Source organism: Sarcophilus harrisii, chromosome 2 (assembly GCF_902635505.1).
Source record: "Sarcophilus harrisii chromosome 2, mSarHar1.11, whole genome shotgun sequence".
Taxonomy (NCBI): domain Eukaryota; kingdom Metazoa; phylum Chordata; class Mammalia; order Dasyuromorphia; family Dasyuridae; genus Sarcophilus; species Sarcophilus harrisii.
In genome coordinates, this window is record NC_045427.1 from 514,601,387 (window position 1) to 514,617,289 (window position 15,903).

At 40.9% G+C, this 15,903-nt stretch overlaps 1 protein-coding gene across 7 annotated transcripts in view; it reads left to right on the top strand.

Moving 5' to 3' along the window:
- Positions 1–13,133: 13,133 nt before the first annotated feature.
- TLE3 (TLE family member 3, transcriptional corepressor) overlaps positions 13,134–15,903 on the top strand; it is a 59,620-nt gene continuing 56,850 nt past the window's right edge. For all 7 annotated transcript variants that reach the window (XM_023498377.2, XM_023498384.2, XM_012543665.3 and 4 more), the window contains exons 1-3: positions 13,134–14,385; positions 15,021–15,121; positions 15,739–15,802. In XM_023498377.2, coding sequence (XP_023354145.1) covers positions 14,362–14,385; positions 15,021–15,121; positions 15,739–15,802 — 189 coding nt within the window. In that variant the 5' untranslated portion in view covers positions 13,134–14,361. The remainder of the gene's footprint in view (positions 14,386–15,020; positions 15,122–15,738; positions 15,803–15,903) is intronic.

Here is a 15,903-nt window from a genome sequence, read left to right on the forward strand (position 1 = left end):
AAGACAGGGTAGAGTTGAATTGGTTCACCTAGGGGTCAAGATGAAGAAAAGAGAAGAGAGTATTTAATGCAAGGTAGATAGCTGGGGAGAGAAATTAAGGGTCAAAAGGATTGGAGATCACAATGCAGTTGAATAGTAGGCTATAGTCACTACATCATTTAGCTGCTGGACTTCTATATCAATTTTATGGGATATATTTTCTCTAACATTATTTTTCTCATAAAATCACATTCTAATTTGGATTGTTTCTCAACTACTCATGCAAGTTTAGTTTCTTCAAATAGACTGTAAGCTCTCAGAGGGCAGAAATAAGGTCTTAGATCTCTTCTCTATTTTCCCTCACTCCTTACATAGTGTTTTATGCACACAGTGAGCACTCAATATAACACTTTTGACTATGTGAGTAAGGAAACATCAGATTCTTTTTAAAAAAATATATACAAGCTCTCTAGCTTTTCTGAAAACAAATGACACTTTTCTGTGTGATATGGCAGCCAAAAAAACTAATGCAATCTTGGGCTGCATTAAGAGTAGAATTGTGGCCAGGACTAAGCAAGTGACAATCTTACTGTATGATATCCTGGTGAGATCACATCTGGAGGATTCTGTTCAGTTTTGAAGATCACATTTAAAAAAGGAGATAGGTTAAATTAGAGAGCATCAATGGGAGGGCAATCAAGGTAGAAAAAGACTGAGATTTTTCCATATAAGGATGAATCTAAAGAAACAGAGATGTTGACACTGGAGGAGAAGAGGAGAGACATTATAGCAGATTTTAAGGGACCAGCTCTTGGAAGAGGAATCTGAATTTATCTTCTTGGCTCCAAGGAGTGATAGGTGGAAGTTATAAAAAAGTAGATTTTAACTCATTGTAAGGGAAAACTTCCTAACAGCTGTCTCAAGACTGCCCTGGGAAGTAATGGGAAGTTCCTCCTGCTCATTAGAGGATTTCAGGCAAGGACTAGATGACCACTTGTCAGGCATGTTGTGGTGGAGTTCCTTTGTTCAGGTAAGGTTAGATTTGATGGTCTCTGAGGTCTCTTCCAACTTTGAGATTCTGTTATTCTACCCTAAGGTCAGAATTCTCTCTTCCTGTAGCTGAACTTCTGTCTAACTAAAGTATGTTATAGAGTGAAGAGATGCATATTAATAGGAAAGATAGAAATATTGGTGGTTAGAAACCAATTTTAATCCAATCTTTGATTTGAAACAGGCTAAAAATCTAGGAGTCTCAGACAAAGATACTAAATACTAAACTCTGTCTGTCAGGTATATCATAGCAAATGTCAAAGATAAATGTTAGAAAGTCCTAAAGAAAGAAAAACAAGAAAATAAACGAACTTGGTAGCAGAAATTGAAATCAAGGTGATGATAATCATCATTGTAATTAACATATCTATAGGATGGCTTATCCAAATGTAACTGCTGCTGGGGTCTTCTCCTCTATGGTTTTCTCATTTATCAGACAGTCAACAGACATTATTATGCACTTATGTGCTAGACACCATGCTGAGGACAGAGATGTAAAGGGGGAAATAAGCCCCCAAGAAGCTTTATAATAAAGGTGACAACATGTCATAAACAGAGACAAGAATCGTAGAGAATAGATGGAAGGTGATCTTAGCAGGGAAGGGTTTAGCAAGAGTGATGAGAAAGGCTTTCTGTTGAAAGTGCCATTTGAGCCAAATCTTGAAGGAAATCAGGCATATGTGAGAAAGGAGAGCAGCCCAGGCATAAGGGACAGAGCTACAGAATAGCAAAAAGAAAAAGAGGGGGAAAAAATTCAACTGGTTCTACTTTCCTGCTTCTACCCCAATGCTCTTAGGAAGTTATCACTTACTCAAATCAAAATGCTTGGGGAAAGATTCTCTGCCAGAATGGTTCTCACACGCAGGACTTTAAGTAGTTCTGGGAGTTATCCATCTTTGTGACTGTTTCCTCATTTGGGGGAATCTCTATTTTTTTCTTTCTTTAAACTTTATACTGGAAAATTATGAAATAGAAGGGATTCAGGGGGTGGGAATGCCATATCACATGTCATTTTACATTTCCTAGGTAAGGTTATAAGCCAATGGCTTGGAGCAAATCCTCCCAAAGTCTATAGGTAATCCCCATCATAAGAACAAAATTTACAAAAGAATATGAAAGCTTCTCTCAAGCATTAGATGAGTCACAGCAGCCTACTAAGAGGAAATGAAGTCCTGTGGCTAGGGGAATGGAGCACTGTGAATTATCTACAGATTTTATATGATGTTGGCATATTAGGGTCATAGAAAAAGAACTGGGAGGGGAACCTCAAAGACTAGCACTACTTTCATTTTACAGATGAAGAAACTGTAACACTATAAGATTAAATGACTTGTCCAAGGTGACAGAGGTAGTAATTCTCAGAGTGGCAGAATTTGAACCCAAATCTCCTGACTCCAGAGGCAATGTACTTTTCAGTGTCTCACCTTACTTCTCTCCTAAGGAGATACTCGGGCTTTGCAAACTGGACCAATTGGCAGGTCAGTCAAAAAGCATATATTAAGCATCTTCTATGTGTTAGGCAACTGTGGTAAGTATACAAAGAAAAGCAAAGGAGTTCCCAGTCTAAGGGGATATGTGTGGTGGGGGTGGGTGGGAAGAGGAGGGGACCAACATGTAAACAACTATGTACCAAAAAGCTATATGCTGGAGAAATAGGAACCAACCAATAGAAGGAAGATACTAGCATTAAGAGGGTCTGGAAAAAGCTTCCTGGAGAAGGTGGGAGTTTAGGTGACACTAAAAGGAAACTAGAGAAGCAAGAGACAGAGATGAAAAAGAAGAGCGTTTCAGGAGGACAACCAGAGAAAATGCCTGGTATCAGAGATGTAGTTTAGTATTTGAGGAATAGCAAGGTCAGTGTTATTGGATTAAAGAATATGTATGATTCAGTCCAAATTTTCTTTCCCGTCTCCTCTTCCACTGCACTGAATACCTATGCTTTCTACCATTGTTCAGTCCTTTTTCAGTTGTGTTCAACTTTTCATGACTTCATTTGGGGTTTTCTTGGCAAAGATACTGTTTCATCATTTCCTTCTCCAGCTCATTTTACAGGTGAGGAAATTGAGGTAACAAGGTGAAGTGACTTGCTCATCATCCCACAACTAGTAAATATCTAAGGCTAGATTTGACTTCAGGGGTTCTTGACACCAAACCCAGTTGCCTTAAAAGTAATATAGGATCATGGATTTAGGGAATTAAAGGATCACTTAATCTAATCCTCCCATTTAACACACGAGGAAACAAACGGTCCTCGAAGTTATAACTTGACCATGGTCACTTAGGTCATATGTTACAGAGTTAAAATTTGAACTCATGTTCTTTGACTCCAGATTCATTGTTCCTTCTGAATCAATATATTAGTGAGAGGACTTGTTCACCTGATGTAATTCTGCATACTGCAGGTGTTTAATGCTTGTTGATTTGTACTGAATACTAATCATCATTCTTTACGAGGTAGAATGTGTGTATTTTAACAATGGCCAATTAGAGACAACTCTGATAGTTTCAGACAGGTGGTTTCCAGTATTTGAAAGGGTAAATCCAGAATGTTTCTGGACAGAACTGTTCCACCAAAACCTGCAATTTTTCATAGAGCTCGATATGTTTGTTGTGTGACACAATTCTGTTAGATTCAATATTTAAATACCTACTAAGTAAAAACAACAACAACAAATCCTTCAAGTTGCTTATGTTTTACAATCATTATAGATCATTTTAAAAAAGAAAAAAAAGTTTCTGTTATACTACTTCCACAGATTTCTGATTTATGAAAGTCCTTTGGCAGTGAGGACTAGTCTGTACTTTTTTACCTCAATATTAGTTAGAATAGAGTTTACATCCCCTTAGCATTATCTGCCTATTGGTCAGGTCTCAGAAGCTGATAGCACATTCAAAAGTTTACGGATTTAGGAGTCAGGAGATTTGGATTTAGACCTGGCTTCACCTCTGCAGGCCTCAGTTTCTTATTTGAGGGAATTGGATTAGAAAATCTCTAAACTCCCTTTTGATCCTATATTGTTATGATTCTCTTCTTGTTAATGTACGAAGGTCAGAGATTTAGCACTAGACAGAATATCAGTGGTCATCTAATTCAATTGCTTCTTTTTATAAATGAGACCATAACCTCTTTCCATAAGACTTCTCTATCTGGCAGCAGGGATAAATATTAGCCTGATACCATGAAAGGCTATCTTATTTTTCATAAAAAGAACCTGGGCCTATGAGTCAGGAGACTGGGTTCTAGACCTACTTTTGCCATTAATTCATTGTGATTTTGGCCTTTCCAAGTCTTAATATCTTCTTTCAAAAGAAAGTAAGAATCTTTGTGCAGTCTATTTTAAAGGAGTAATGTAAGGAAAGTCTGAGAAATGGTATCATTTTAACATATTTAAAAGCACTATATCCACATAGGAGGTAGCACATTACAGCTGAGTTCATGTTTTTCTTTTCTTTTTTTTTTCTTGTTTAAAATTATGAACTCAACAAACATGTACATTGTAATAGACAAAAAAAATTAACAAAAGAATTATGCATGTAACTGAACATTCTGATTATTTTAAAAGTGTACATGAAATTTAAGATGGTAGTAATAAGTCTTCTGTTTTTTTGAGTGGGTTATCCAAAATGACTCCTCTGCAGAAGTCTCTCTGGCTTACACAATCTATAATGGCTTGGATGTCACATTTCCTAATAATGTGCTGCTTTTCCCCTTTAACTTGTACCTTTAAAGTCTTCTTTCATCCTTTTCCACTTTCCCCCTTTTCTCAAGGATCACTAACATACTCAGAGATAACCCTCCCTCCTCTGAAGAATAAGTCAGTAAGAAAGGAAGAATTAAGTACCTCCATTTCTTTAGGCTTTAAGACTTATTTTTATCATGCATATCTGAATATCTTTCCTTTATTGGACCAGGAATACTCTTACTTCCCAATAAGCTGACAGAACTTCTTAACAGTGGTTTGTGATCTATATATGGCCTAGTAACTGAATGTGGGATTTGTGAAATTTTGATTTATTATTAGTAAATGTTTGGTTTCTATACCTATTTTATATGCTTATATAACCGGGGTCACTTAAGTGGAAAAAGTTTGAGAAGCCATGAGCTAAGGGAGGACTAGTATGTTCTGATATTCTCCACAAAACCAAATATTGGAGACAATGAAACAATAATTTTCAATGTAACAATTAAAACTCTGCTGATAGGTCCCCCTTCTTCCACCAAAACCAAACCAAACCAGACAAGGTGCATTAGCATTCTCACTAACCCAATTCTGACCTGACCCAAGTAGAGTTGTTCCCTTGAGCTATTTGAAGAACACAGCCTCAATATAAAGCTAAGGTTAAATTCAAAACAAGGAAATATCTCTTAATCTCCTAAATCTTCACTTTTAATTTTAAAGAAGGGAAGAAACCTCACAAATCTTTTAATTAGGGAATCCAATCACTTCAATAAGTGTTGACCCCAGTACACAAATCAAAGATAGAAAAATTAGGTAATTGTCAATAAAGGTTAACAACATATGCCTTCTGAAACTTTCAGCTTCCTTTAATAGGTAATCAGCTTTCCTGTTTTTTTTCTCTTTGTGGAAAATTAACAAACATCCGATGGATCTTCCTCTCAACTTTTGCACAGTCTTCTCTCTGGTTGAAGCCTTGAGAGATCATTAAAGGTTAGCTGGAGTCATGGCATTTCAGACAGCTAGTTTGTTAAGTGAGGATGCTCTTTAGGGTTTTAGAAACATATTTCAACAAGTTTATTCAACTACATCTGCAAGTAAACCTTTGACTCTAACCAAATCAATTATTCCTCCTTTAATTATGTACCTTTCTACTTTTTCCTTCACTTTAAATGCTTTCCCTTTCCTTCTTTGCCTTATCCAAATCCTAACTGGTTCTCCACCGTTTCACTTAACTCTCATCTCCTTCTGAACGTTGGCCTGAGCTCCCAAATTCACATTGATCTCTCTTTCACTCTCTTTCTGTCTAGAAATATCTCTGTCTCTGTTTCCTATGAAAAATGATTGTGCTTATTGTCTGTATCTCTCATTTACACTTATATGAGATAATAGATTTAATGCAAGAAAAGGCACCTTGAAGATTTTTTTTAGTCCAGGAATTCCTAACTTCAGTACATGAACTGTTCTTTTTTTAAATTGATATTTGAGTGTATGTGCTTGCGTATGTGTATTTTAATGTTTCCCTTTGCAATCCTTTTTTTAAAATAGTGTTTTATTTTTCCAAACATATATAAAGATTGTTTTCAACATTCAGTTTTGTAAAACTTTGTGTTTCAAATTTTTCCTTCCCTCCCTTCCCTTCCATCCCTCTCCCCACCCCCACAGCAAGCAATATGATGTAGATTAAATACACGCAATTCTTTTAAACATATTTCTATGTTTGTCATGTTGTGCAAGAAAAATAAGATTAAGAGGGGAAAAACCACAAGAAAGAAAAAACAAACAAAAACAACAACAAAAAGGTGGAAATAGTATGCTTTGATCCACATTCAGTTTCTATACTTCTTCTTCAGGAATAGGATAGCTCTTTCCATACAAATCTATTGGAATGCAATTTTTTAAAAAAAATATGCATTTAAAATATCACTCTTTTAAGGAGTTTATGGGCTTCACCAGACACCACACAAAAGAAGTTTAGGAACCAATGTCTAGTCTAACTGACTTTTATATATAAGAAAACTAAGGACAAAGTACACAGATAATATCAAGATTTGAACCAAAGTCCTCCATTCCAGTCTTTGTTCTTTCTATTATACCATACTATCTCAACATCCTTTTCTCTTTTGCATTATTTCTTTTTTTAATAAAATTAATTTTTTTGTTTATCTTAAGTTCTGAATTGTCTCTATCCCTCCCTCTCCACAAATGTCTAGAAAAGACCATTATTTGACCCAGATTTGTAAATATGTTTAAAATCAACTATGTATGTTTCTATTTATCAGTTCTTTCTCTGGAAGTGAATAGCACCTTCCTTCTCAGGTCCTTTATAATTGATTTGTGTATTTATAGTATCCAGAGTAACTTGGTTGTTCACAATTATTCTTTGAACAATATTGCTACTACTGTGCTGCTCACTTCACTTTTCATTTATCTTTTCGTGTTTTTCCAAAATCAACCAGCTTATCATTTCTTTCAGCACAGAAATATTCTATCACAATCACATATCATAATTTGTTCAGCCATTCCCCAATTAAGGGGTATTCTGGAAATTTCCATAAGCATATATTGTTTACCTGCCCAGACTTCAAAGTCTTTGAAGGCAAGAAGAATGCTTTATTTCTTTGTATCCTCTGAAGCACCTAAATTTGGTAACTACCCAATAAGCACTTGTTAAATTATTAAGTTGGACTTCAATTTCCATACATGTTTTCTTCTATAAATATCAATTATCAGATACCAAGGACACTCAGCTTTCTCCTATGGATTAAAAAAAGTTCTGGTATATTAATTTTTAAATTTTATGTTTCATCAGTTTTACAATAAGAAATGAAACCTACATAGACACATTGCAATTTCTTGATAACAAACATAATTTCTGATTCTGAAGTGATTTTTTTCATAACTGCCTTTGATTTGCATGGAGGGCTCCTTAGTTCTACTTTTTTCACTTTATATTATTTTCTTCATATTTTCTCACATTTATGTTTATATCATTCTTGATGGTAAGCACTTTTCCACAGCATCAACATGCTTTTATATGATATTTGAAGGCCCCCTACAATCTTACACTGGCCTACTTTTCCAGCCATGTCAAGTTACTTCCTTCCATACATTATACCAGCTAGTCAAACTAGACTATTCAGTCTGTGCCTCTTTCCCATTACCTGCTAAATTACCCATCTTTTAAAGGTCATATTAAAGGTTTCTTCTTTTAGTATTCTATAGAATCTTCCCTGTGAGATCTCATGGGTCATTTTCTCACCTCTCTGATCCATGTATACTGCAATAGTATATATTATAGTGATCTTTGTTAATGTTTTATTAACCTAATAGACTGTAAGCCCAGTGAGGGCACAGAGCAGTTTACTTAAACTTTCTAAATACATGATAGTTTTTAGTTGTTGGTGTTGAATCAATAAATGAGTGAATAAATCTCCCAACATTTTCCCAACCTTTGCTCATCCTGGTCCTGCTATTTGTTATTTTTCTGGACCTTGGGCAAAGTGCACTGTTCCTTTCTTAACCTTGGTTTCCTTTATGTGTCAAATGAAAGTGTTGGATTAAATTAAAGTCTTAATCTGGGTTTCTTGAATTTGTTAAAAAAAAATTTGACAACTACATTTCAGTACAATTGGTTTCCTTTGTAATCTTAACATATTTAATTATCTACATTTTGAAAGTTCAGAGGAGTCTATGATAAGAAAAGGTTAAGAACCCTGGATTAGATGATATCTGTAGTTGTTTCTAGCTGTAAACTATAGGTGCATTGAGACTCTTTCTAGTTTACTGATATCACAAACAGCAAAGCTATAGGTCTCCATATGTTTTTTCAAGAAAAGAGATGAATAAGGCAAATGATTTTAGAAAGCAAAGGTAGTGGAAAGGAGATAAAGAGCCTCTGGAGCATCTTGAAAAGAGGCTTATGCATCTCTTTTGCTGCCAAAAAAGATGAAAGATACTCAATCCTATGTTATTGCCAGTAAATAAAATTTAAGGTTGGAATAGGGTCGTGGGTGGGGTGTAATCTGGATGCTTGGTTGTTCTGCATTATTCTCAGGGTAAATAGCTCCTTTTTCTGGATCTATTTTTGGGGTGTTAGTATGTAGTAAGAGGTGGTGGTGAAAATGTAATAACTGTAACAGTAATAACAAGGGAAACTCTTTATTATTAATAACAATAAAGAGACAATGACCAAGCTTTCAATCAAGAGAGAGATTTCCGGGAATTTTTTAAAAAGGAGATAATCTCTCCTCCTTGGGATATTTGAGCATTGCTCTTTGGAAAAAAAATCAAAGAAACCAGGCAGTCTACAACCCCTGAACCTGCCAAGCCAGACAGCTCTATTTTGGGAAGGGATTGGAGGGAGAGGTTAAAAAAGAAAGAAAGAAAGAAAAAAGGAAAGGAAAGAAAAGAAAAGCAAATTCAAAATAAAAATGGATCTTGTGATCAGTCCTGAAAATAAAAGGCCAGAACTTTACCGATCTGCTGACGCCAGGCACAAAAATCAGTAGCCGTAGTAGTTCAAGTCTGGGGCAAGCCTCCACCCACCCCCACAGAAAAAAAGAAAAAAAAAAAAACTTTTGCCTCTCCTTTAATCCAGGCCTGGATTTCCTTCTTGCCCTAGTGACTCCCGTGTGAGCCAGGAATTCCTCTCCCACGTGGGGTGGACTCCAAGGTACTCAATTAGGCAGCCAATGAAAAGTCAGTTCTGCAGTAGCAAATGACCCTGACACTTCTTGTAACATAAACAGTTGAAACGTTTCCAATTAGAACTGGAGACAGAGACGTTTGAACTTTTTTTTTTTTTTTTTTTTTTAAATAATTGTCAAGCGCCTTGGATTGTGTGTGTGTGTTTTTTCTTTTTCCTTTCTCAAATACCAAGGTTAAAAATGTATTTTTTTTTTTTTTTTGCTCAACTTGTCTTGTGGTATGGGGTAGAGATGGGTTGATGAAGTTTAAAAAGAGATTCCGACTTCTCTCAGCTTTTTTTCCAGTCCCTTTTCTGCATAGAAGATAGCTTGACCCTAAAGACAGAAATCCACGATTGAAGGAGTTATTTAGGGCGACTGGTTGAGGTAGTAATCTGAGGTCGGAGCTTTGGAAACCTCAGTATCTAACACTTTTGACCCTTCTCAGGTGGTTTTACCCAACAGTAACAAGATGAAGCTGGTTTCAGAAAAACGAGGGATGGCCCTGTGTGGGGCTCCTCCAGAAAACGAGAGTAGAGCGCAAAGCCGGTTTTCCTTTAGGCCAGAATTCTCCACCTACTTGCGCAGCCTAAACCAGCCCCGGCTTTGCTCTGCGGTATTCTTCTACACAGTTTTTTTTCCCCACCCCCATCCAGGGGAGGGCAAAAGCCAACTCGGGGACACTGCATCTTGAAGACATTATATTTAATAAACGTGAGACTTAACATTACTTTTCTCCCTTCCTTCTCTACCCCCCGCTTTTTTTCGTCCCAAATAGAGATCTAGTGGGGGATCCCCATTTTAAACAAGGCCTTAACTATCTTCACTTTGATAACCATTTTTAAAGAATACCTTTTTTACTATAACCCCTTTCCCAACGCCATCTTTCTTGCCCTATCTCCACTGCGAGCACACCAACCATCCTACTTAAACCAACCCCTCCTTTTCCAGATTCAACTACAAAAAAATGAGAGTCAGACTCCTTTTTCATGGGTTGAAGAAACTACCTGCTTCATGTGTGTTGAGTTGAGGACGGCTGAGGGTTTTTTTTTTTTTTTTTTTGTAGTATGTGTGTATTTTTTTTTTTTAACCTTTTATTATTTAAATTGATACGTTTCATTACTAGGGAGAAAAATAAAATATTCCTTTGATACACAAAATCAAATTGATATTTAGCCTCTGCTTACTTTTTTATGCATGGCTCCTTTATACCACATGGTAGTGACAGATTGTTTGAGCTGGAAGGAAAAGCCATTCAAAGCTAATTAAGCAGCCATTCCAAGCACTATTTGCAAGCGGGAGGCTCAGAAGCCCAGGCATTTGTCAGCGCTCCCCGCCCCGCGTGGTTTTGACTGACAAGCCCTGCTGGAGAAAGACAGTCCCCACCGATTGCACCAATCAGATCCTGGAACCTACCTTACCTCTCTGTGATTGGTTATTGGAACCTCGACGGGGGGCGGAGTCGCCGAATCCCACGTGGGGCACCTGAAGAGGGAAGGGAGGGGTGAAAAAGGGAGGGTGAGCCCACCCGTGACGTAAGGGGGAGGGAAAAAAGGGGGGGGAGGAGAAGAAGATAGAGAGAGGAGCCATTTTGTGTCTAATAGATGCTGTAGCCAGATGTTTGCATCTGCCGAACCGGGTTCTCCCCTTCTCTCTTTGAGATCCCCACACTATTTTTATATTTATGTAAATAAATAAATAGATTTTAAAATGTGGTATTGGCAGGGCCTTGTTGTAATTGAGAGACAAGTGTTAACTCTTTAAGAAACTGAGGCACTCACGTGTAACTCCCTTTTCATCCTCCCTCCCTGGACTCCCTGTGTTGGAAAAGAGATCGCATCCTCCTCATTAAGATGCAAGCGCCAATCTCCGCTCTTAATGAGAGGAAAATATAGATCCAGGCCGAGGAAATAAGCTCGCGACTGCGCTCGCGCGTGTCCTCTCCGGTTCTTCTTTCTCTCCAATTGTACCACCTCGCCAACATGTTGGGGAAGATCCTTTTTGCTAGCTCGCTCGCCTGCCCGCCAGCCCTTTCCTCCTCTAGCCCGGAGCTGACATGTTTTATTGATGATTTACAGAAATGATAAAAGAAGAGGTGGTGGGGGTGGGGAAGAGAGAATTGGGGAAAAGATTGAGAGAATAGTTATTGGTTTTCACCTGGCCACAATTGGTTGCTCAACCCTGATGGTTCTGTGTTTGAGAATCCAGGTTTTTGTTCCTTTGTACAAGGAGGAAGGAGAAGGGTTTGTATGTGGGGGAAGGAAAAGTAGGGGGGGAGGATATAAGACTGTCTCTCTCTTTTTTTTAATTACACACACACATACACACTAAAGGCCTTCTCTTTTTCCTCTCCAGATCCGGCCTGGAGTAACCCCAAGATATAGTGATAAAGGACTATCGGTGATGGGTTTACAGTTTCTCATTCTACCTTCTACTTCCCTCTCCCTCCTCTTTTCCCTCCCCCTCTCCCCTCAACTAGCCCGGGAGATCTTTTGGTCTTTCCCACTCAGAATCCTACTACTGTCAGGGTACATCCATTAAACGCAGTAGGTTAGTTCAGCGTGAGCCTGTACTAGGAGGTGCATTGTCAGACCCTCAGACTTGTATTTGCCTTAGAGCACTCTAATCCTATGGTATGGAGTAAATTTAGTCCTCCTCCCTAATAGGCTTAATAAAATGCTGTGATAGTGGATAGCTTCTCAGACGAGCGCGGGGTGGGTGGTGGGGGCAGAGAGAACCCTCTCCTACTATCCATAGACGCTACAGTAAGCACTACTTTGTAGTGAGAATCTCGGAATATTCAAATGACGTTTGGTGAGTGTGTAACTTTAATGATAGTTACCCAAGTACTTCACCAGGACTGCTCAGACTGGAAAGGAGACCAGAGTTCAGGGATATGTGAGTGAAACAGGTAGTCCGGGTGGAACCGGGTTGTTTCCATTTTTTGTTAGCAGCCAACCTAGAGTTTTCAGACCTCCTCACTACCCACCTCACATCAAAGAGGTTGTTTATTTTGCTTTGCGAAAGGACTGGAGCATGAAAGAGAAAAGGGGGCGGGGTGGGGGTAGGAATGGGGACGGGGGTGAGGGGTGGTAGTTTGAGGAAAAGAAAAGGCCGCCTGGCCATTCTGAAAACATCTTTAAATAGGGGTGGGGGCAGAAGCAACTTTGGGAACAACCATTTTATCCTCACTAAATCTTGTGAACTGAAAACATAAAAGTGACAAAGCGATTCTGTTTGTTTTATAGTATCTAATTGGACTGCTTTGCAGACCTAATGAGATTAGAGGGAGGAATCGTTCGCCGCCGCTGCAGAATAAACTGATACATTATTACAAGCCACAGGTTTTTTTAGAATTGTAGAGAGGATGTCTTTTTTTTTTTTCTTTTGTTATTTCTCTTCCTTCTCCCTCCCGCCAAATAATTATTTGCTAGTGGATCGTGGGAAAAAAAATAGGAGGGAAAAAAAGCACCCTAGCAGCCCAGGACTATAATATATATCTATTTATTATATGTCTTTCGGTTAATTCTTGATCTGAGGAGCGCTGTTTTTCACTCCCATGCGAAAGTCACCAGCGGGTAGGGGCTGATTGCTACTTTTCATGCATAGTTTTAGACACAAGAGGGCATTGTGACGTCGCCCCTGCAAGCGCCCATTCGCAGGCCGAGTTCGGCCACCCCACGTGGGGGTTCCGCGCTCCCATTGGCCAAGGCCGGGCAAAGCTGCCACATTATTTTGTTACTTTTCAGTCCCTATTTGGAACTGCTCTCGCGGCAGTTCAGACCTCGTGCTTGTCCCCCTAGCCTCTGTCTGTGTGTGGTATCCGCAAGGTCCGGGGCACTTTTTTTTTTTTTTTTTTTTTTTTTGGTGCGAGTGTATGTACGTGTGTGTGAGTGTGTGTTTTGGGGGTTAGAGGAAAGAGGAAAGGAGAGGGGCCGAGTGAAAAGCCACAGCGCTCTCTTGTCTTGCTGCGTCTTTCCTCTTGAGCGTCTCCCCTTTGCCTGTCCTCCGAGGCAGCAGCAAGAGGGCTTCGGGAAAGGAATAGGGCTCCGGGATTTGCCATTCTCTGGCTTTGAGGAGAGCGAATTTCTCCCCGGAGTGGACCCTGGCTAGTTCCTTCCTGCGCCTGGTGGAGTTAGGATGCCAAGCAGTTGAATCGAATCTACTTAGAAGCGGCTTTTCTCCAGCTCCGGGAAGGGAATTGAAGCCACAGCCACCGCGGAGGAGCAGCTGGGTTCTCCGAGGGGGGTGGGGGGTGGTGGTCAAACGGCCTGAGCTGAGCTGAGCTCTTGTCCTCACTCTTCAGCACTCTCACCGCCTCAACTCTCCACCTTGGTCCTTCCTAATCATCCTTTCTCCTCCGGGAGGGCTTTCTTCGGAGCCAGCCCGGAGCCCGGCTGCGTTGAGGATCTTGTGAGCGCTCCGGTTGGTGGAGCTGTCTGGTTGTGGCCCCCTCCCAGCCCGGCGGCGGTGATTCGGAGAAGGGAGTAGAGGAGGTCTGTAGTAGCAGCATCCACGGGTCTTGGGACTCCAACACAGGACACCGCACCCTCCCCCGGTGAATCCGCGGGGAGGACAAGGATGTCTACGAACCCCCCGAGTCTGACTCCCTCTTCGCACTCGAGGGAAACCGGCCGGCTGCTGGCGGCGGAGCCCTAGCCAGACAAAGACAAGGAGCCCCCCCCCCCCCATTCCCCACCCCCAGCAAGCTCGGCCCCGGCCTCCCCCTTCGCTTTCTGGAAGGACTTTTTTTTTCTTAATTTTTCCTTGGCTCTTTGTTTCTACTTGTGTCTGGTTCCGAGCCTGAGATATTGTTCCGAGAGTGGAGTGGGGGGGCGCGGGGGAAACCACTCAATTTCCCTGCCGCCCCCTGGTCCGGCTCTCCCTGCCCCCCTTCTCCCTCACCTCCCCGGGTTCAGGTCTCTCTGCTTCAACCTACTCTCGCAGAATCACGACCCCTCCCTGCGATGTATCCGCAAGGCAGACATCCGGTGAGTAATTGTAACTCGATTTATTTAATCTATCATTGGAGGGTAAATGAAGCTGTTTATCTTGCACCTCCATTTTGCTTGTTACCTTTATGGTTTGTGTGCGTGCGTGCCTGTGTGTATGTGTCTGTATGTGTGTCTGTGTGTGTGTCTGTGTGTGTGCGCGCTCTAACACAAAGAGGGAGGAAGGGGGGGAAGGGGGGAGGACTGGCGGACTGGCGGACCGAGATGGTTAAAGCCTTCTGGTGCGCTTTGGAGCGGCTGGTGTAGAAGGATGAAGTGCTTTCACACATACACGCCTTCTGCCCCCTACTCACCCCCACCTCTGCGTCTAAACAAACAGTGCCTTCCGTTTTCCATTCCCTCTTTGGGATGCTGCCGGGATGGAAGCCCTCTAATGGAGGGTAGTGCTTGGGGTGCCTCTTCTCACGGTAGCTAAGAAACTTGGAGCTGAGGGGAGGGTCAGGTTTGGAGGGCTGTGTAGACCGGAGCCGCCAGGCGGAATGGGGGGAGCTCCAAGGCTAAGTGATCGAAGGAGGCAGGACTAGGGAGCAGATGGTGACTGCTTTGCCTGTGTGGATCCCTTCGCTGATCTATTTACTCCCCTCTCCCTACGTCTGTCTCCCCCATGACTCCAGGCTCCCCATCAGCCTGGGCAGCCGGGATTTAAATTTACTGTGGCCGAGTCCTGTGATCGAATCAAAGATGAATTCCAGTTCTTACAAGCCCAGTATCACAGGTAAGGTCCGAGATGGAGGCTTGGAGCTAAGCAGATCCCCAGAGTCCCTCAGCATATTCTTTTCTTAGAGGTTCATAAATACCCGAGGAGAGGAGATTTGGGGTGCAACCCTTTATTCCCTTTCTGAGAAGCCCAAGTTTACTGTTTGTCACTGTGTCACCCGGAGGTCGCACTCTCCATCCTCAATACCAGCCCCTCGTTCCCAGAGGCTTTGGACTAATTGTTAAAGGGGATTTAAGGGTGGAGATTGGTCCAGTGCCAGATTTTGATTTTTAGGATCCTTAAGCGGGACTCTTTACTGACCTCCCTTACCCCAAGTCTCAGAGAAAGTTGATCCTTCTGGGAATGTTCCCAGTAGGATAGAATGGAAGGGCAGATTTCTCTGTCTTCCACCTTGCTCTTGGGGGTGGAGGTGGGGGCCACATGTCGATGAATTGCAACTCTAATGCCAACTGGAAATTGGACAGTGCCCTAGACGGGTAGAAAAGTGACTTTTAAAAGTTCTCTTTCTCGCCTTGCAAATTTATTTAGGACCCTTTCTACTCCCCAATCCCATGCCACTAAACAAGTCTGGTTGTGGATAGGTTCTGAAAATTATCTGGTTTTGGCTTTTATAGTCTCAAAGTGGAGTACGACAAGCTGGCCAACGAGAAGACAGAAATGCAGCGCCATTATGTTATGGTAAGAGCTGCTCTGCAGAATGGCCTAGGATTTGGGAATTAGGGAGTTGGGGAGAAGGGTGGAGGGTGGAAAACAAGAGGGGAAGTCAGACTAGAGTTCCA